General features: G+C 36.8%; 1 protein-coding gene across 5 annotated transcripts in view; it reads left to right on the forward strand.

Annotated features, from left to right (window-relative positions):
- Positions 1-23614, forward strand: part of ATG10 (autophagy related 10) — a 284072-nt gene that overhangs the window by 82927 nt on the left and 177531 nt on the right. For all 5 annotated transcript variants that reach the window (XM_023214977.1, XM_023214976.1, XM_023214980.1 and 2 more), the window contains exon 3: positions 4670-4777. In XM_023214977.1, the coding sequence (XP_023070745.1) occupies positions 4670-4777 (108 nt within the window). The remainder of the gene's footprint in view (positions 1-4669; positions 4778-23614) is intronic.

Consider the following 23614-nt stretch of genomic DNA (forward strand, 5'->3'; position numbering starts at 1 on the left):
TTCCCAGCACTGTTTATTAAATAAGAAATTCTGTCTCCATTTCTTGTTTTTGTCAGGTTTGTCAAAGATCAGATGGTTGTAGATGTGTGGTATTATTTCTGAGAACTCTGTTCTGTTCCATTGGTCTATGTCTCTGTTTTGGTACCAGTACCATGCTGTTTTGGTTACTGTAGCCTTGTAGTATAGTTTGAAGTCAGGTAGCGTGATACCTCCAGCTTTGTTCTTTTGGCTTAGGATTGTCTTGGCAATGTGGGCTCTTTTTAGAGATTATGTTTTAAATGCAGAATAAGGAGGTCTGGGATGGGGCTTGAGATTCTGCATGTCTGTCTTAATAAGCTCACAGCTCATGCTGTGACTGGTCCCCAGACCACACTTGAGTGGCTTGAGTTTGTTATTTAAAGTGCAAAGCACTGGCCCACACCAGTCCACGAGAGTCAATAAGCCATGGTCCTGCTCTCTTGCAGAATTTGCTTAGTGTACTAGAAAGAATACTCAGGTCAAGAGATCCACTTTCCACTTCCTGCTCTGCCTCCAACTAATTAGTGTAAGATAAGTTTCTTAGAAGTGCTTTAGTCCTTCACCCTCTTATCTCTAAAATGAGAGGCTTGAATTGGATAAACTTGAAGGTTCCCTTTGTTCTTAAATCCTCTCATGCTTGTCCAGGATGTTTTCAGACTCTATCTGGATCAGGTTTTTACGTGGAATGGAATCTGGATCCTATAAAGACCCTGTCATCCTTTAGAGAATGGAGGCCTAGGCCCTGAGCTTATGATCTAGTGGGAGAAATAAAACTAACAAATGTTAAAAAAAATTAAAGAAGAGTTAAATGTTCAAGTGTAAGCTATGATAAGTACAAAAAGAATGCAGGGAAACTAGAGAGGAGTATTAAGTGAAACGGTCAGGAAATCTTCATTGCCAAGGGGGAGTTTGAGTTAACATTGTTTACTGGGCTGGATGACTGCAGGGCTGACACAGAGTGGTGGTCCTCATGCTTTTGAGTTTCCTTGTCTCTAAAAAAGCATCCTTCAACAGTGAAGAACAAAATATATTTTTCTGCCTTAAATTAAAACAAAGTAGGAGAAAGACCTAGTTCTGTGGAAGTGTTTAAAGGGAAATCAAAATCCAAAAAACTCTATATTTAATTTTTCAAGGCTAATCTTGACTGAAAAGATTGATACTGAAAAAAAATCACCACTGCCAAATATAGAGCAAAAAACCCAGTGTACCTCCTTATCGATAATAAAAAATGGTTTTAGAAATTACCTAAAATGTAAGTAAATTCCTCAAATTATAAGCAATATTGAAAGTGACATATCTCTTTATCTTAACTCATTGGGAAAGAGACCAGATAATTTATTTAGATTTTATAACATAGGTGCACAAGAATTTTTGACTCACCTCTTTTAATGTCAGAGGAGATGTATTTTGCATTCTAATTAGAATTTTACTAAATTTTATGTTCCCTTAAGAGGAGGTTGTGTGATCAGGGCTCAGGTTTAGAAAAATAAAAAATGGAGCAGTTACCCTCATTTAATGAATTATATTTAGTACACACAGTGCAGCTCTGTGTTCTCTGAATATCCTGAGAGTTTCGGTTTTTATCTCTGTGGTTAGATCATTTTGAAATTGCAGACTTTGAGTAATTTTTCTCACAAACACGTGCTATTATAGTTTTACTGTATAGTCATGCTGCATAGTGGCATTTTGGTCAAGGGCAGAGCACATGTACAATGTTCCCGTAAGATTATAATACTGTATTTTTGCTGTACATTTTCTTTGTTTAGATATGCTTAGATACAGAAATACTTACCATTTTGTTACAATTGCCTGCAATTAATACAGTAACATGCTGTACAGGTTTGCAGCCTAGGAGCAAGCAACTATGTCATATAGCTTACCTATGTAGGAGGCCATACCATTTGGGTTTGTGTAAGCACAATCTGATGTTTGTACAATGACAAATAGCCCAATGATGTTTCTCAGAAGGTATTCCTGCTGTTAAGTGATGCATAACTGTATATGGTAAATCTTTTATATAATCAACTATTGATTATCTATCACAGTAAGATTGACAATACAATAGAAATCTTCTATTTTTAAGCTGTTAAATACAATTTATGTTACTAAATAGCAAAATTATTTTGGTTGCAAGTGACAGAAAACCCAACCCATTGGGTGAAGCAAAGAAGGGATGTTTTGGGGCCTTGTAATTGAAAAATCTGAGGTAGAACTAGTTTCAGATATGGTTGGTGTAAATATTGTAGTCAGAATCTGGTTTCTCTGCATCTCATAGTCTTGCTTTCCTCTGAGTTGCAGAGGAATTACATGATGCCTGCCAGTTTTTTGGTTTTTTTTTTTTCCTTTTTCTTTTTTTGTGGTCTGTCTGGCTCAAACCTAGTGGAAAAGAGAACAGCCATCTTTCCCAAACCCCCCAAACCAAATCCCGAATTTCATCTCATTGGCTGTGATTATAGATCATTTGTCCTCCAGAGTCTCTGGGGCCAGCAGTACTGATTGGCAAGATTGGAGACCTGTGTCTATCCCTGGAGCTGTAATTAGTGGAACAGTAGCCAATGCTCCTCTAAGGAGGAACCATTCCCTTCTCAATCAGGAAATGGTTCCTTAGTGGAGCAATTAGTACTGCTCCAAAAGAAGGAAGAATTGATGTTTTTTTTTTTTTTTTTGAGACGGAGTCTCGCTCTGTCACCCAGGCTGGAGTGCTATGGCCGGATCTCAGCTCACTGCAAGCTCCGCCTCCTGCGTTTACGCCATTCTCCTGCCTCAGCCTCCCAGGTAGCTGGGACTACAGGCACCCGCCACCTCGCCCGGCTAGTTTTTTGTAGTTTTTAGTAGAGACGGGGTTTCACCGTGTTAGCCAGGATGGTCTCGATCTCCTGACCTCGTGATCCGCCCGTCTCGGCCTCCCAAAGTGCTGGGATTATAGGCTTGAGCCACCGCGCCCGGCAAGAATTGATGTTTGATGTGAAAGTGGCAATGACAACAGTCACTACATATATCTTTCTCAGTTTAAGCCAATGTTAAATTTACATTTTTCTAAATACAAAGGTTTCAATGGTGGAAGACCGTTACAGGATCTACTTTGTGGTGAGATAGTGTAGAGCTGGAATTTAAAACAGTAATTCCATCTACAAAATGGATATCCTTAATGAAATAATTAAAAATGACAGTATTGGATATCCGATGGCCTACTTTCCAGGCAGGAATGATATTAAAAATATTTAACAACCTGTGACAGAGGCATCAACCAATCAGAATGAGTTGGATCCAACCAATCAAAACTGGTGCTGACGACAACTAACCAGTGCAGCCCCCTGAGTGACAGCTGGCAGTTTGTCAGCACAACTTACTGGGAGGCATTCTTAAGATGCTGCCAGCTGTCTCAAAAAATAGAGTTACTGGATTAGTTTCCTAGGTATGTTGTAACAAGGTACCACAGACTTAAAGTAACAGAAATTTATTATCTCACAGTTCTGGAGGTAAGAAGTCTGAAATCAAGATGTTGGCAGGGTCCTGCTCCCACCAGAGGCTCTAGGGAAGGACCATTCCTTACTGCTTCTAGCTTCCAGTGGCTGATGGCAATCCTTGGCATTCTTTAGCTCCTAGATGCACTGCTCCAGTCTTCATCTTCACATGGCTTTCTTCCCTGTTTGTGTCACTGCATCCAAATTTCCCTCTTCTTATTGGAAGATTAACCCCTTAGTCCTTATTGTTATGTTAATTCTATTAAAATGTAAATGTTGGTGTGACAATTTGGTGGGGAATTAATATTTATTGGCATGTATGTTTGTGCTTGGGGAGGTATTATATTCTTACACATGACTTTATTGAATTCAAACAAGTGTTACCTTAAAAAAATGGAACTGGGCACAATTAGATGAACATCATTCATTAGTGTATTTAAGAGCAAGTACAAGAAGCAGGAGACAAATACTGGTAAAGGGCTCAGAAACCATATCTTGTAAGGAGTATTTGCAAATGGTGGTCATTTCTTCAGCTCTTGGAAGAACAGCTGTGTGGAAAAGGGATTAGACTTCAGAGGGCAGAACTGAGTAAGTTAAAGTTAAAGGATGTGAAATACAGGACAAAACTTTCTTAATGTACAATGCACTAAAATGGAAATGGCCGCTGTGTAAAGGAGTAACAAGCCCGAGTTCCTGGAGGTGCTCAGGCAGTAGCTGAGATGCATAATTACCTTTCTGGGACATTTTCATAGAGATCTTGCCATGAGAAAGAAATTGAAATGGAAGCCGTCTTGCAGCTTTGAGATCTATTGCAAGTCCTGAAATTGTTCTCTATGTGTAGGCCGTGAAAATCAATATTAATTATGTGACAAGCTATTTCTATAAGCTTAATTTTTGTTCTGTGATCTTGGTGCTATGAACTAGTGAGGAAAAAAAGGGAAAGATTTAATCTAGGAGGGGGAAACATCATTAATAAATAAGAAAAGTAGGAGAATAAAACTTGCATTTATTGAGTACTTACTATGTGCAGGGTGTTGGACTAGTCTCTTTATCCATATAGTCTCATCTCATTTAGTACATATAATTTTTCACTGATCAGTTTGGAACTTATGGGAAGTGGTTGTTAAAATGATGAATTCTTAAAATAATTGACGTTTTCTTATATATTTTTTGGTGGTGAAACACAGGACTGTTCTGATGGCTACATGTGCAAAATACACTTTCAAATTAAGAATGAGTCTGTGATGTCACATCCAGGAGCATCTACCCATGGACAGACGTGTCTTCCCATGGAGGTGAGTAGTTTATGCATCACGCTCTTCTTTTCAGTCTCCGTAAAGTATACATTTAAAAATGTATGCTTTAATGAATCCATTGCATTCCATCCTATGGAAGCACCACAATTATATCGCACTTATATTGAAATAAAATACTTTAATTCTGTTAAGTAAATATTTTAAAAACTTTAAACTTCTTCCCATTGGAGAGATATCCGGTTGCCATTGGATCCTGGGCCTGTTGTAGCAGGAGAAGGAGGTATTTTCCTATGTAATACTGAAAGCAAGAATTGTGGTAAAGTTATAGAAGATCCACTCTGACTCCAGATTGTAGTGAGCCGTCATACTTTTGGTTTCTCTTGGACCTGAATACCACAGATGCCTCTGTTGTCAATTTTTTTTTCCAAGTAAAAAAAATTATCTTCCCTGAAGATACTATAGCCCTGGCCCCAGGCTGCTTAATACTTGATTGGAGACCTTTTTGCCTGCTCTGCCTTTATTCTCTTTTCCCTTGAAAATATGTTGAATCTGGATCTTATTCCTTAGGAGACTTTAACCTTGACTTGAAAATCTTGCTGAACCAAATTTTATTATGGTACTAATGACTGAGTGGTTTTCTGAGATATTTTCAATTTTCTTTTTATTGAAATGCAAACAACCTTATTGTATTTCTTGTGAAAAAAAATTGTATATACCCATTGTAAAAATAAATAATAGAGAAATATATAAAAAGGATTTAAAAATGTCCCATATGTCCTTCAGTAGTTTACCACTGGTAACATTTTAGTAAGTATCCTTTCACATATTTCTGTCATATACATACATATACATACTTTTTTTTTTTTCAATGAACAAGTATATCATGGACATCTTTCCATGTCAGTACATACAGATTTCCATAGTTCTCTATAGTGACTCCATTCCATTCCATCCTATGGAAGCACCACAATTATATGGCACTCATATTCAAATAGAATACTTGAATTTTCAAAGAAGATTGGTGAGGACCTAATTATTTCATCACAAAAGAAGAAATCACTAGTGTTTGAATTCTGAGCATCCTGGGAAAATGAAAGAGGTGACTTTTTTTTTGTGCAGGAAGAACTGTTTCCCAGAACATGTTAAATCAGGTCCATTTGCCAATCAGACATCAGCCCCCTTGCCTGTATATGATGCTGGCCTGCAAGTAACTTTCACCTATTTATAATTTGGTGTGCAAGTTATTCTTGAGAGTATTGTGCTTGGTAATAAGCTAAGTGCCCCCAGATGGGTGCTTGAATCTTGATTACTGCTTCATGGTTCCAATAACCAACATCAAATTTGAAGCCAAGCATATTAGGAAGCTTTTCCATTCATTATATATTAACTTAAAAAAAGTTTTAAAAATTAACATAGAAATGATGATTTAAAAAATGAATTACTAGTTTTTGCCTAACAAGTTGGCAGAGATTTGAAAAGCACTAAAAAGTGGTGTTGACAGTGTGAGGGAACTGACACTTTCTGGTTGATGTTTTAACTTCACAAAGTTTAAAGATGTGCACATACTATGAATAATCTAGTCCAATTCTAGGAATTTAGCCTCATAAAATATAATTTTTTTCAACATTTTTCATTTCCAACATTTTCCAATAAATTTGAAACATATGGAAAAGTTGAAAGAATTTTGCAGTGAATCTCTCTATACTTAAACCACCTAAAGTCTCCCATTAACATTTTGCTGTGCTTGCTTTATTTTATGTTGATCCCTCTGTCTATTTATACATCTTATTTTTTGATGCAATAATTTTAATCAAAGTAAATTGCATACAAGTACTCATAAAATATTTGAGTACACAAAGATTTACCTGCAAGTATATTCATCTCACTCTTATTTATAATAGGAAAAATGAAAATAATAGAAATATACAATAGTAATGGATTGGTTAATTATGGCACATCTCTAGATAGATACAGTCATTAAAAATTATATTCTCGGTGACTGTTTAATTACACAGGTTAAATGTTCATGTCGGCCGGGCACGGTGGCTCAACGCCTGTAATACTAGTACTTTGAGAGGCCAAGGCAGGCGGATCACCTGAGCTTAGGAGTTAAAGACCAGCCTGGTCAACACGGTGAAACCCCATCTCTACTAAAAATACAAAATTTAGCCAGGTGTGGGGGCATGCGCCTATGGTCCTAGCTACTCGGGAGGCTGAGACAGGAGAATTGAGCCTGGGAGGTGGAGGTTGCGGTGAGCTGAGATTACATCATTGGTGGGTGACAGAGTGAGACCTTGTCTTGGAAAAAAAAAAAGTTCATGTTAAGTGAAAAAAAGGTAGATTATGTGGTATAAACAATAGAATCCAAGTATGGTTAACATTCTTCAAACTATCCATCAACTACTACAATTTTAAATTATGATTCTTTTTAAAATTTATCTCTTCAAAGAGTGAAACCTGTAACTCTTTTCTTTCACTCTCTTGAAATCCCTAGGGTTATTTTTGCTTGATCCAGTGATTTCATTTGGAGACACCATCCATCCTTTGTAAGTTTTCGTTACTGCTGTAGCTCTGGTAGGCATCCCTCTCTTTTTTTCCCAGATAAGAGCAGAAGATTTTAAAGTTTAGAACAAGACAGCCCAGGCTGGGCGCGGTGGCTCATGCCTGTAATCCCAGCACTTTGGGAGGCCGAGGTGGGCGGATCACGAGGTCAGAAGATCGAGACTATCCTGGCCAACATGGTGAAACCCCATCTCTACTAAAAATACAAAAAATTAGCCGGGCGTGGTGGTGGGCGCCTGTAGTCCCAGCTACTCTGGAGGTTGAGGCAGGAGAATGGCGTAAACCCAGGAGGCAGAGCTTGCAGTGAGCCGAGATCGTGCCACTGTCCTCCAGCCGGGGCGACAGAGCAAGACTCCGTCTCAAAAAAAAAAAAGAACAAGACAGCCTAGTATCCCATCTTTGTGTATCTCCCAGCTTCCCTACCTCTCTATAGCAGAAACAGTATTTGAAAGATTACATATACATATACAAACATGTAATACGCACATAAGGCCTAGAAATAATTTCCCCCCTTCCAATCACATAAGATTTTCTTAGAATATTTTTTTTCTTTTTATTTACATTTATTCTTGTTCTTTCTCTTGAGGAATTTGCTTCAAAAGTATATGTTCTTTATCTCTCCTTCTTAGTACTCCTCAGATTCATACTTATTGTTTTAAAAGCCAGATTGCTTCCTTAGACTGTAAACCCCATGGAAAAAAGATGACTCAGTGAATATCTATTATTTGACTAAACCTTCAGGTTTAATTACCCATAGAACTAGCTCACTTAACAAATCAGATACCTCTGTATTTTGATATAAATTGGATAATCTAGTGAATTACTTAGAATTATTACATATTATTATATATACAATATATGTAATATAGTATATTATAAAAAAGTATGGGTGTATGTGTATACATGTATATATATACGTATACATATACACACATACCCCCCCCCGCCCCGCCGTTTTTTTTTTACACAGAGGGTCTTACTCTGTCTCCCAGGCTGGAGTGCAGTGGCACAGTCATAGCTCACTGAATCATCTAATTCCTGGGCTCAAGTGATCCTCTCACCTCTGCCTCCCAAGTAGCTGAGACTACTGGCATGCACCACAATGCCTAGCTAAGTTAAGAATTTTTTTTAGAGATTTGGGTCTTGCTCTGTTGCCCAGGCTTGTCTGAAAAGTCCTGGCCTCAAGTGATCCTCTCTCCTCAGCTTCCCAAAGTGCTGAGATTACAGGCATGAGCCACTGTGCCCAGGCTGAATTCTAAAAGAATTTAGTTTCTACTAGAATAACGTTTTTTTTTTTCAATAATCAATTTACATAGAAAAATCAACAATGTTTAAAAAGAGGTTTACAGGGAGTTTTTAGTAGTTTGTGTTTCTGAGTTGTCACTGGAATGGAATTGGATGATAAACCCTTCATCTTCCAGTCAACTCCAGTGTTTTATTTTTAATATTTGGCAACTCATAGTAAATTTAGTCTGCCTAATTTACTCAGATTATAACAACAGCACAAGTAGAAGAAAGAGTGCTAGACTTGGAGATAGAAATTGTTTTGTAGTTCTCTTTACCACTTATTAGTCATGTAACCTTGAGTAAACTTCAGTGTTCTCAGTCAAACTGTGGGCCCTTCTTACTTCTTGTTTTGGTTGGATGTAACAAGGGTACAGTGCTCTTATTAATACTAATAATGTCACACATATAATTATCTTTTTATGGTTATCTCATAATTATGCAAGAAGCCGCAGGATGTGAATGGAGAAACATGAAGGAGCAGGAAGAGAGCAGCAACTGTAACACTTCCTTTCTTTTCATATTCTATTCTTGCCTTTAGATGTTGGGAATAATGAGTAGCCTCCAACTTGGAAACTAACTCTTATTCAGCCACCACCACCAGTTATCTCAGAGAGTGGCAGAGAGACAATTGAGAGTGGCTCTTACCAAAAAACAATGGTAGACTAATTAGAGCATTTAAAACATTCCATTTGAACTACATACGTAATGTCTTACTTTCCTAGATCAACACTGGATAGAGATGTGTTTTCCTCTTAAGTTCTCTCTTTCTTCATCATAGATTTGTTTGTAACTTTTATTTAGTCAGTAATATGATTAGAGGTATAGCAATTTGAATTTTTTTACTTTTTCATTTTAAAATACCTCAGATGGCCAGGTATGGTGGCTCACACCTGTAGTCCTAGTGCTTCATTACACCAAGAGCGGAGGATTGCTTGAGGCCAGGCGTTTGAGATCAGTCTGGACAGTATAGCGAGACTCCATCACTACAAAAACAAGAAAAATCAGGTGGGCATGGTGGCATACACCTGTAGTCCTAGCTACTCTGAAGGCTGAGACAGATGGTTTGCATAAGCCTAGGTGTTTGAGATTACAGTTAGCTATGATCACACCACTGCGCTCTGTCTAGTATGGGCAACAGAACAAGACTCTGTCTCAAAATAAAAACAAAAAACCAAAAACAAAATACCTCAGAATTAATGTTTTATCTTAATGGGTAGTACATGTGTGATATCAGTAGAAGATACTATGACAATTTAAGTGGAATATATTCAATTAGATAAGGAACAGCCATCTACTGTTTGTTTCAAAAATGCAATGAACTGCTAACAATTTTTTTTTTTTTTTTTCCGAGACAGAGTCTCACTCTGTTGCCCAGGCTGGACTGCAATGGTATGATCTCGGCTTTCTGCAACCTCTGCCTCCCAGGTTCAAGTGATTCTCCCTCCTCAGCCTACTGAGTAGCTGGGATTACAGGCACTCATCATCATGCCTGGCTGATTTTTGTATTTTTGTAGAAACGGGGTTTCACCATGTCGTCCAGGCTGGTCTCAAACTCCTGATCTCAGGTGATCCGCCCACCTCGGCCTCCCAAAGTGCCAGGATTACAGGCGTTGAGCCACCGTGCCTGGCTGAACTGCTAACATTTTAAAAACAGACCTGTCAGAGGGTAGAGGGTCAGAGGAGGGAGAGGATCAGGAAAAATAACTAATGGGTAATAGGCTTAATATCTGGGTGATGAAATAATCTGCACAACAAACTCCCGTGACACAAGTTTACCTGTGTAACAAACCTGCACATGTACCCCTGAACTGAAAATTTAAAAAAATCGAATATTTAAGCAAATTTCATGAAAGGGATTGATTGTGCTCATGATAGAAGAACTCAAGGAATAATCCTAATTTGTACAAATTATCCAATTTAGCTTTAACTGAGTTTACAGACTAGACTATCATGAAAAATTATTGGTAGTTTTGTGATATTTAATAAGTTTTATAATCTTGAAAGCAGTTTTATAAAACATTATTTTTCATTTCAAACATCACTGATCAAAACATACTTCAACTCTGCACTGAAGAGTGATAAACTCTTATTTAACTATTGTCCTTGGGATTCCAAAACAGGGTTTAGGTAAAATATATCATCTTTTGATCCTAAATATATGATGATCAAAAGTCTAAAATTTTTTTTTACAATTTTCTTCTAAATTAGTTGTATTTGTAGATAGTTGAACAACCATACCAAAGATATGTAGATATGTGGATGGATATCAAGCTTGAGGGAAGGGATTTTGTGGAGTTAGAGGGTACTATTTGCTTAGCTCCCAATGTTTTCGTTTGATGAAATATTAGATTAACACTTTTTTATCAATGACTTTAACAGATTCTTTTTCAAAACACATTTATGTCAGCATTAATGCCTTCATGTATTAACATTTTAATTCCCCAAAATAATACTTAACATGGTCAATTATTGATTTTCTATTATATACCAATTTATCTTACTAGTTGCTTTATTATCTTATTTAATCTTCATAAAACTCTTATGACAATAGATATTAATATTAATATGACACATAAATGGATAAGATTAGTGAAGGTGGATAAAAACACAGTTATAATAATAATAACAGCAATAATAATATTATAATAAAGGCAACCTAAGTTTATGGAGGACTAACTATGGATACTGAACTAAGTGATTTGCATAAATTAATTCATTTCAACTCATGATATTGATATCTTTATTCTCTTCACTTTATATATGAGGAAACTGAGACATGACACAAAGGTTAAACTTGCCTAAGGACAATAGCTAGGAAGTGATTATATTCTGGCTTTTGTTATGTTCTGACTTTGGAAAACAGTAGTTCTTACAGGTTAGTCATATTAAATAAGACATTTATTGAGAGTAGGTAGTATGATTTTGCATGTGACATTTCTGAATTTGTGAGATGAAAGTGAGACTGGCAGTTTTTAAACAAGATATTTTCTTTACCAGTGACCAACAGAAGTACATTGCATCTATTTAAAATCCTCTAAATACAGGGCAGTGTGTGGCAGCTCATGCCTGTAATCCCAGCACTTTGGGAGGCTGAGTGGGGGTGGATCACTTGAGGCTGTGAGTTCGAGACTAGCCTGGCCAACATGGTGAAACACCGTCTCTACTAAAAAAATACAAAACTTAGCTGGGCATGGTGGCAGGTACCTGTAATCCCAGCTACTCGGGAGGCTGAGGCAGGAGAATTGCTTGAACCCAGGAGGCGAAGGTTGCAGGGAGCCGAGATTGCACCAGTGCACTCCAGCCTGGGCGAGAGAGCAAGACATTGTCTCAAAAAAAAAGTCCTCTAAATATAAATGAATATTTTCAACAGAAGCAAACATAATCAATGCTGGCTTGGGATATCTTATTTTATGTGACACTTATTTTCATAAATGGGTATTGATACTACCATATCACTTTATCAATTTATAATTTTTTTGTATTTAACTGAAGACTTTTCTTAGAGAAATTGAGATATCATTTAACAGTCATGAAAAACATGATTTAACAATTCATCTACTTTAATGAATAGGGCATATTGTCCTTATTGAAGCCTTATTTCTATACATGAAATGATAATTTATAAATAGAAGTGGGAACCAAGCCCTATACTTCAATTGGACAATTTTTGATGAAAATTAACCATAATAATGGTTAAAATTTATGTGAATATATTATTGCAAAATAGCTGCTAAACAAGTTTTTTTTTAAGATTCTAAATTAGCATACTGACTAATGAAGATTAGAGAGACTAGAGTTGAGAAATAAGGTGTAAGTTTTTTTTTTTTAAATCATGTCCAGCACTTACCCACTCAGTAAAAGGAAACAGTATCTAGTTAAGTTAACTTAGATACTGATTTTTAATAATGAGTAGTAGAAATTGTTGATGAATGCTCAGAAGGGGGAAACATCTGAAAGTATTTCCTATGTAACTGGTGTTGTAGCCAACATTGCTTTGTACTTTTTTGTCTCTAATGTCTTCATTTATGAAGTTTTGAATCATTTTCCATAGAATAGAGATGGCCTAGATTTTGTCTTTTGATTCACACAATTCAGCTACCTATACACATTGACTTTAAGTTGGTCAATAATTTTTATATTATTGAAGTTTGTGTTCTGCTTGAAGTTCGATTACTGTAGTTCCTCTTCCTTTTGCAGAGGTATCAGAGATGGGTACCAAGCATATTTTATTTATCCATTTACTATCCTCATTACTTTAGAACCTCAGGTTGCACCTTCAGATTACATTTTTTAAAACTATGAAAATGATAGAGTCATAAAAATACTGATAACATACTAGTGGAAGAAAAGATTTTTGTCTTAGGGCCTTGTAGTTCACTAACTGGTATTTTTCTTAGACCAGGGCAGGTAGAATATTATAGAAAGTGAGGCCCTCAACAAAAAGCAACCTATCATAAATTCCCTGAAGCATAAAACTGAGAATCAGTAACAGGAGATGATCTCAATTGCCAAGGAACATATTCAAAGAATGATGATCTTCTGAGGTAACCAGGCCTTGAAATACACTCATTTGCCTTAAGGATTTTATTAGGTGGTTTCTAGGATGAGTTCTATTTTGTATGTCCAAAATAGACTCATATGTCAGAGTATTATTTTTTTTATAATGGAATAAATGGTGAGCCACCGTTCTCAGTAAGCATTAACAATTTATCTGTAAAGCAACTGCTATTTTTGGACTCAACTATAGATACATTGATAAATGTAAATGATGACTAAGAAGCATGTTTAACCTCTGTATTTGGGAATGTAATTATTAAAGCAATGTTAAAATGCCAGGAAGTTCTGTCTGTTATGTTTGAGATGCATAGATGCAAATGGAAGCATGTATAATAGTCAGTATTATTGAATGAATGAATCTAATGCTGACAGATAAATGGATTTTTAAAGGAAATAACTGTGAATGCAGCAGACCCCAATCCCACTTTTGTGTTTTACTTAAGATATTATTAAAGGGTTCAAAAGACAAATTAAAATTTAATTCTGTTTAATTTAAAGTGTAAGTATATGCTATATAGTAGTGTGGTCTCTGAGAGGGGAGAGTATAGAATATTCTGAAAACCAGTCATGTCAGATTAGGATCTTTAATTCCAGTAAAACTGGGGATTATTGCACTAAATATACTATTTATTATACAAACTGTATTTCTTTAACTGGTATATAACAAAAGTATTTGTTTACTCATTCTTGAAACTCATCAGAAAGCAACATATAGAGATGTGGCACTGAAACTATTTGAATCATCTAATGAAATTTGTGACTTAGGGGATCTTAATGCAGTTTAACTGTTCTGCTGTAAAGCCAGGAGTCTTAGATAGAGGTAGGGTCATGCTTCACATTCTACTGAATCTTCTTTCTACTTTAAGCCCTTGGTACCTGAGTAATAGCACTGCAAAATTCAGAGAGTTGTTAGATTCAGTGAGAGTCTATAACCTAAATGGGTTCTTAAGGTTACTACTATCTTTGCAATTCTCTGTGCTATATTCTCCTTGGCAAAACATAAAAAAAATCTACTTTTTGAAATAAATCAAGTTGACTAAATATACATAGGTAACTAATTCTCTTTTTATTTATTAAGCTAGTAGAAAAGCCTTTGTAAAGATATGTGCCATAGCCATTGTATTTTAACTCAGCAATAAGTTATATCAGAAAGTTTTCTTTACATACAGTTGTAATTTTGAGGTGTTTTTTATAAAGTCAAAAGTAAGATCATTTCTAGCAGCAGCTGTATACTTAAGAGGATACTGAGCTGATGTTTCTGTACAAAAATCTGACAGTCTTTCATTGTGGAACACTTATGTCCAAATGTAAAGGTCTAACTTAGGAAGCAGTTGTTTTGGAGGAGGGCCATTTAATGCATTATTTTAATTGCCCTAATTATATATTTCTCCCATTTCTTTTAATGAATTTGGGATGCTTTTGATAGCAAAGACTTGGAACCAACCCAAATGCCCATCAATGATAGACTAGATAAAGAAAATGTGGCACATACATACCATGGACTACTATGCAGCCATAAAAAGGATGAATTCGTGTCCTTTGCAGGGACACAGCTGAAGCTGGAAACCATCATTCTCAGCAAACTAACACAGAAACAGAAAACCAGACACCAAATACTCTCGCTCATAAGTGGGAGTTGAACAATGAGAACACATGGACACATGGAGGGGAACATCACACACCAGGGCCTATCGGGGGATGGGAGGCTAGGGGAGGGATAGCATTAGGAGAAATACCTAATGTAGATGACGGGTTGATGGGTGCAGCAAACCACCATGGCATGTGTATACCTATGTAACAAACCTGCGCATTCTGCACATGTATCCTAGAACTTAAAGTATATATATATATACATATAAAAAATTCTTATCTTAAAAAAAAGACACTTAATAGATTGTTGGGGGTTTCAAACTTTAGGAGGCTCTTTTTTTCATGAAGAATTTCTGAGGAAGATATGTTTACTTTATAATCGCATCTAAAATAAATGAAAGTGAAACCACTACTTATAACTCTTTTCTGCCCTTTGAGGTTTTCTTTCGAAGCCAGTAGAAACTCCATATGTGGAGGGAGATGTGTTACTTAGAACATATTACAATAAGACTTGATCTCACAAAAGATTAAGTAGAATCTAAAATGGGAGTTTTCAAAATTATTTTATTAAGTATATTTACAATTTTATTCCTTAGTTAAAAAGATTAATTTAAAAATATTTTGTGGAATGAAAGGAATTCCCATTAGCAAAATTTTCTATGCAGGGCTCAAAAACAATCTTCTTATATATCCTAAAGGAATTCATTGTTGAAGTAGCAATGTAGAATCTCGTGATATGAACCGCAAGCTTCAGATATTAAAATGATTGTTGAATTTTTTTGGTAGCTTGAATGAGATTGACTACTTGTCAGGATTTTTTTTTTTTTTTTTTTTGAGACGGAGTCTCGCTCTGTTGCCCAGGCTGCAGTGCAGTGGCCGGATCTCAGCTCACTGCAAGCTCCGCCTCCTGAGTTTACGCCATTCTCCTGCCTCAGCCTCCCGATTAGCTGGGACTACAGGCGCCCGCCACCTCGCTCGGCTAGTTTTTTGTATCTTTTAGTAGAGACGGGGTTTCATGTTAGCTAGGATGGTCTCAATCTCCCGACCTCGTGATCCGCCTGTCTCGGCCTTCCAAAGTGCTGCGATTACAGGCTTGAGCCACTGCGGCAGGGTTTTTTTTTTTTAACTGTCAGGTAAAGACTAGCCATTGCACAGAGTATATTTTTACATAAAATCATTGCCCAGAACAATGGCTTATATAACCCCTGATATTTTATCCACTAATACCTGAAATGCTCACTATGAAAGAGACTGTATTAAAAATGCAGACAAATTATTTTGGGGAAAGGGAACAAAGCATTTTCAAACTGGAATAGTGGTTCTGAACCCCGTGACTGGACTCTTAAGCTCTGACTTGGTTAGATCACTTCCGTCATAACTGCATCCTTAGCATTTAGCACCGTGGCTGGCACATAAATGCCAGAAACTGATATTGCTTGTCTCTTGATTTTTCTGGGTTAGAACTATCTAGAATTTCTTCTCTGTCAATATACTGCAAACTTAACTAAAAGTCAGCAATATTAGTATAACTATTTTGTCATTATCAGTTTATTTTCTATTTTGTTAAAGGATACTTATTAAATAAAGTGGCCAGGAATATTTTGTTAAAGTTTATTTCTGAATTTATGTGCTTAAGGGCAAATAATATTTTTACCTTAAAGCAAAAGGAAATAACTAAGGATTGCATTGTTAAAGGTTTTCAAAAGGGAGACATCAAAGTGTTTTAACAATCTTGTTTTTGATTGCATAAATGTGATATGGGAATTTCAATAATGCTCTTCCATATGGTGCTTGCAAATTTGCTGTTTTAGATTGTTTGCTCTTAGCAAAGTATAAGTCTTACGTATTTGTGATAAGCATTGAGAGAAGCTACATGTAGTTCAAGCTAACCTTAAAGGAGCCTTAGGATAGAGATTACATGTTTGTCTCAGCTACAGTTCAGAATGCATTGAAAAGACCAGGAAGGCTGTCAAGTTGGCAATGGCACCTAAAGACTGTCCTGATGGATGCCTGAGAAAATGCCTTTTTTTTGGTCAGTGAGTCAGAAGGTACAACAGCCTGGCAGACTAAATCTCGTCTCTATGCTCCAGTTGCTCAACTCTAGCTTATTTTGAAGGAAAAGAAAAGTAGTAATCTGGAAGGGACAGGATATTTTTAGATAAGATTATTGAAATGACTATTGACTATTCTGAAATAACATTATTAAATGTCCTCTTTCCAATAATTATTTGTGAAGCATTTCACCCTCAGCCTTCCTTTAAGTTTTTTAGATATGAAAGAGAAGGGGAAAAATATCGATATAACAGTTATCTCAAACTCTGAAATTCTTCTCTCTATTCACAACTTCCTTATTTTCAACTGTATTTATGCTTCTCTCTGAACATTCTTTGTATATTCTTTTTGTCTCAAGGCCCTCAATGACATCAGTCATCTTTTATTTCTCTTGCTTTCTTACTTAGTCTTGACCTTGGCTACTTCAGCAGTGCCCACAACAGGACCTAGGTTCCATGTCCCTTGGCCCTGTGCTTTCTGTTATACCTATATTGCCACTTCCCAATCCTCTTCTATGATCCCCTCTGTCTGCTTTCTTTCACTCCCAGGTTTTGTGAATAAGTAATCTATAGTACCTGGATTTTTTCATCACTTGTTCCAACTTCAACTCTTTTTCTTTTAACTTCTACCAGAATCAAGATATGGAAATTGCTTCCTTCTAAGTTACTAGTTACCTTATAATCACCACATCTAATGCCTTCACCTTTCTTGACCACACTGTAACATTTGACACTACTGACTAAACCCCTTCTTCTTGAAATTGTCTCGTTTTTGTCTCTGTGACACCGGTGACAAGGAATATATTTTTATTCCTCCTTTCTAATAGGTCATTTTAACTATTGTTCTATGGCAGTAGTTCGAACATCTCCCCTAAGTCAGAGTCCTTGTTGGAGGTCAACCTGTGTAAACCAAGATGAATCCAGAGAGGAGGCATGGGGCTGAAAATGAGAATTTGAGTCAAGAGTCATGAATATAGAGCTGATCATAGGGGATCTTGGGAAGTTACCTCCAATAACGCAGAAGTGCCCCCAGCTTTCCATTTTGACAGCAGGCATCCTGATAAAGTCAGACTGACTTAAAAGCACATAGTTGGAATCTGACAACAAGAAACTTGGAGGCTGAGGATGGATTCCATGTGTCCCTCTGTCTACCTTATGAACCTATCAACCAATCCGGGCTTCTCTAATCACTTAGCAATTGAGAGAGAGGCTGCAGGAGCACACCCTCGGTGTGTCTGAGGTGGGATGCTAACTTCCAAAAATGTTTCTCCAAATCGTACTCCTTCGATCACACAGGGTGTTGGAATTAACCTTAGTGCCAGAGGAATCTAGTACCTTTTCCTCCATGTATTATACATTGGGTCCTTAGGGATGGCTGAGAGAGGTGCACATGGTGGTAAGTATAGAGGGTAGTGGTGGGAAGCAAGAGGGGCTCTGCACTAAGGAAAGTAATTGTGAGTAGAGGATGAAGAATGTTGAGTTTTGACTTTAGATTGGGCTGTGAAATATTCAGTGTTTTTAGCAGTTTGTCTGAATCTCCCCTCCGGAGGGGTATTAGGCTAGCTGTGCTAGGGCATTAGCCAGGTTGCTGATGTGCTGTTAGGTTCCTGAATGTGGGATTCCTATTTAGGTTAGCAGGGAGTACTCAAAGTCAGAGAGATAAACCAAGTCAGAATCCGTTAAGGAAAGCTGAGATTTAAACACCAGGAAGTATCCAAAGAATTGGAGGGAGTGATGGTGTCAAGGGTTTGAAGTTAGGCGGAAGTGAGACTGCAGTGAGATTAGGTGGGGATAAAGGGAGGAGGATCCTAAGTGATTATCCTCACTAGTTTCAAGTATGCTGAAACTTCTTTGTAGTTAATGGATGGATGGTATTTGACTGTCAGTAGGTTTGAGGGGTTAGGCAAAGCTAAGAGATAGTATGAACATGTAGGTAGAAGAATCAGATGGAATATATAATTTTCATGCTTTCTTCTGGCCCTGATCCTTGTCTGTGTATTCTTTGTGTTAGTCTCTTGCTTGCTAGAGGTTATCTGCTGAGTCTTCCTGGATGGTATATAGCTGTTGCAGGGATCGTTTGGTAGCTACGGGTGACAGCTCTGCCCAGAGGTTCTGGGAAGCAGCTGAGTGGAAGCTGTAGTGTCTAGGATTATATCTCTCCTAATCAGCTGCTCGTTCCTTCAGTGTAAGAACCATTGCTTGTTTTCTTTGCAACACTTTCCCTGGGGGTGATTTTGAATAAATGACATACTGGGAGGTGTATTACAAAGAACAATGAAATTTTACTGTGTAGAAAAGCTTTTTTGTGAAAATAACCAATGTGACATTATTGCTCTACAATGGGCATTTTATGAAATAATGAAGAAAAAATTGAGAATATACTTACATACATCTGCTCCAAAGTATATTAAAAATGAAATTTTAATCCCCATTTATCCCAAAGGACCAAAGTGTCTTATTGGGCATAAGATCTTTTTAAATAAAAGTTGATCCACCTTCCATACTGGAACTTTTACATATAAGATGATATAGTTTAGTGTTCTTTTTAAAAATAATAAACAAATGAATGTTTCAGGAAACCTGTGATAGACTGAATCAGGTGGAACTGATTTAATGTTATGGATAATTACATAATTAGTGATGTAAAAAATAAACCATACTATCTACTTGATGGACTGGAGCTGCTGTGAAGGAGGTGTGTAATTATGCAATCAGCATCCTCCTCTTGTGCTGATTCTAGGTAATACTTTTTCTGCCTTGTCTGAGAAGGGGGTCTCCTGTCTTATGTTTCCTGATGTTATTTAAGTGAAGAGAGCTGAGTGTTCGGTAATTCTCAATTCATGAGCTAGTTCTATGTGAGAGCATCCACTGAACCCAATGACTTTCAAACTTTTTAGATATAAACCCATAATAAGAAATACATTTTACATTAAGATCCAGAACACTCCATACATGCATACCTGAAACGAAGGTTCATGAAACAATTCTTACTCTTTCTGATCTACTCTACTCAATCTATTCTGCGCTGTTTTGTTTTTTAAAAATGCTGGTCAAGGCCTAGCAATTGATTTCAGAACTTACTAATGGCTTATGAGTCACATTTTGAAAATACAACCTTTGACCCTTCGTGGTTGCTAACGTCAGCAGAAGGGATTTGGAAGGTAACATATGGGTCTGCCAGGGGCTTTGTGTAGCAGGTGGTGTGGCATGGTTGAAAGAACAAGGGCTTTAAAGTTAGGGAAATTTGGTTTTATATCCCTACTTTCCCTCCTTATGTGTGACTTTGAAAATATTACTGAACCTCTTAAAGCTGCAAATCTCTTATCTGGAAAACAGGATCCCAAATACAGGACTTTGGGAGGTTGGGAACTGGGAGCTGTATGCAAGCGTGTGTGTGTGTAGATGTGTGTATTAAATATCATGAAGTAAAACAGTTGGCTAATGCTGTGAAAGTAAAACACATATGTGGTAGGTGCTTCATTAAGTTTAGTTTCCTCGCCACATCTTTCTCAACCACAGACACCTCAATTGGAGAAGGATGTCATTACAATCCCTACCTCGCAGGGTGGCTGTGAGGATCAAATAAAATGATGGGAGCCAAGGGTTTACAAATGTTCACTTTTATTAGTGTAACCTTAAGGCAGCTTTACTGTTTCAGAATAAATCTTTGTGTGAGTAGAATGGTGAGTTCTGCAAATGGTAAGTGACAAAACGAGAAAACAAAACTCTTTTTTGAAATTCTGTGTCATAACTGTTAGTAGCAAGAATTGTTTGGAGATACAGTGATATTGTGTGTTGACACTGAAATGCTGCTCCCAAAACTGTCGAAGGATGATTTATAGTGTTTATAGTGCCTATTATAAATCACAATATACATTTGAAGTTCCATATTACATTCTATATAGAATTTTAAAAACTTTAAAATTATTCCACAAAGGACTTTGCTTCATCAAGACCTGGAAAATGAACACGAAGACAGCTAATTACCCCTTTGTATAAAATTTCTGTCAATTTTTCTTTACCCAAAGTAGAATACAGTATAATAATTTGATTGTAAGACTTAGAAAAATGTAAACACCATCTCACAATGTGAAAGCTTGGGATGGTGGGGGAGCTTTCTATTGTGCATTTTTATATTTTTATAAAACCCCTTTTTTCTTTAAATATGTTACGGTTTTTACTACTGCAATAGTTTATGACTCTGAAATGCTAGTTCCTTTCTAGTTTTAATTTTGGCCTTTTTTTTTGCCTGAAAGGACATTTTTTGGTTTTGTTACTATCTGTGCTCCTTTCTTTCATTCATCTTTTCTTTGGTATTCTACTGAGATTGTGATTATTTAGTGGTAACCTGGGCTTTGTTGGTTGTGTGGAAGGGACATAAATCAGCCAAGGCAGGTATGAGGCAATGACAGCTACAAAGCATCTTTTCCATATCTCTTATTCTCCACAGTATCTAATCTGTGGTTGCTCTGAAATGACTCATTCTCACTTTAAGCATATGTTGGTTGATTGCACTTAATTTTTATGCCATTTCTAAGTTTCCAGCCCCTTAAATTGAATTAGAAAATCACCTAACACTTTATGTTAAGTTTGAATCACAGTTAGAGATAGTCAGGAGAAAGGACCTGGCTCCTTTAAGACAGAAGCACCTTTTTTCTCTGCCAGAAAGCTCCTTGTAAAACTGAAGGACTTAACCAAAAAAGGGTTTCGATGTAAATTGAGTATTGACAGAGAAGGGAGGTTAATTGGCCTTAGTTACTTGGTTGCCAAGGAAGCATTTTCCTGATTGGGAGGAGAAACTCTCCTGGGTGTTGCGCAGCTTCTTGTGGACCTGAGATGCTTTGTTTTATCTCTTGCTTTCTGTTTCTGAGTTGGAAGAGGAAAGAGCAGAAAGCTATCATAGGAATGAAAAGCTGCATGAAGCAGATGGTTAGGCTCTCTCTTCGCTACAGAAAGAGAGAGCTAAATACTGACTAGCAACAAGCCAGTGCCAGCAAGGACTCTTTGTTTAAGGCAGACAGTTGGAAAATACCAGAAGGGCAAGATATAAAGAGCTTGCTGGGAGGACATAGAGAGGTTAGACCAGGGTTATTTTCAGTGCCCAAAACATGTAGGCAAGATAAATCAAATGCTATTTTGAATGGCATCCAACATCTATGTTAAATTATGGGGTTAAAATATTTTCAACATGGTTAGAGTTATTAAGAAAAGTTATTTAGCTTGTATTTAGTTGTTTGTGTTTTGCAGGTTTTATACTATATTGTATATTATGTTTGGCAAATTTAGAATTTGTTAATCTGTAATTATTTCAACAAAGAATGTTAGTTATGAATATCTCATGTTATTGCATAATGTATCACTTAGTAATGAAAGTAACTTTGGAGTAAATAAATTACAAATTTTTATTGAAATATTTTTTCAAAGCAAAAATGTCTTTGTAGGCCAGATGCACTGGCTCATGCCTGTAATCCCAGCATTTTGGCAGACCGAGGCAGGTGGATCACTTGAGGTCAGGAGTTCGAGACCAACATAGTGAAACGCTGTCTCTACTAAAAATACAATAATTAGCCAGGTGTGGTGGCGTGCGCCAGTAATCTCAGCTACTCAGGAGGCTGAGGCAGGAGAATCACTTGAACCTGGGAGGCGGAGACTGCAGTGAGCTGAGATCACACCACTGGACTCCAGCCTGGATGACAGAGCAAGACTCCATATCCAAAAACAACAACAAAGCAACAACAACAACAATGAAAAGTCTTTGTATATTGTCTATTCATATATGCTAGGCTCTCTGATTATACTTAAGTAGTTTGTAAAGTTAGTATTTCCACATACTGAGTGATACTCCATTAACCCTAGGGAGTTAGTGCCTCTACTTATATTTTGCTTAATTTCATTTCTTTCCTTACTGATTCCTTCAACAAACATGTTTTTGGATATCTTTTGAGCATCAAATACCATGCTGAAGGATACAGGCATAAAACACTCTAGGAAATAGTGACACACTTCTCAGGAGAGTTTGGAAAATAAAAGTATTTTTACTGATATTTTCGGATTTGTAATAAGTTTCTTAGGTCTTCTTCATTATGGGTATTGAATATTATTATTTGTACTGAATCCTATTCAAAATTTTAATGGCAATTTTAATTGTAAAATCTTTTCAACAGTATTATTTGGATTATTTTTGTGAACATATACTTAAAGAGAAGACTAGAATTTCTTGAGTCCTCCTAAAACCCTGGAATGTCATAGGAGGATACAGAATCCTCCTTGGTAACTTTTCTTCAATTTACCTTAGGTTTCATGGCCATGTAGTTCTTGCGTTGTGAGTGTAGCAGGAGGATTTCAGAGAAAAAGCAAATGTGGTAATACTTCTGAGGGCCTTTGATTATAGTAATATTCTCAGGAAAGCTAGTTTAACATGGAATTATTTAAGTGCAGCCAGAGAGCTTAGTATAGTAGTAGAATAATATGTCAAATACGTGAAGAGTACTCAGTGGTCCTTTTTCCTTATAAATGTTGAGATACAGGTACATTCTGGTTGTTTAAAAAAATTGTATCCTAAATCCACATTTTCAGATCCCCTAATTCTAATCTTGCTTTACAATCCATTGGGTTTAGACTTTTGTAGCCTTTGTAATTTGGGTTGCCTTTCAAAGATTTGAGGTTTAGTAAATGATAGGTGTCTTCTGGGAGAAGGGAGAACAATAATTTTGAGATCCAGCTGGGCAGGGTGGCTCACACCTGTAATTCCAGCACTTTGGGAGTTCGAGGCAGGCGACGCTTCAGCTCAGGAGTTCGAGACCAGCCTGGGCAACCCCACCTCTATTTT

Source organism: Piliocolobus tephrosceles, chromosome 4 (assembly GCF_002776525.5).
Source record: "Piliocolobus tephrosceles isolate RC106 chromosome 4, ASM277652v3, whole genome shotgun sequence".
Lineage (NCBI taxonomy): Eukaryota > Metazoa > Chordata > Mammalia > Primates > Cercopithecidae > Piliocolobus > Piliocolobus tephrosceles.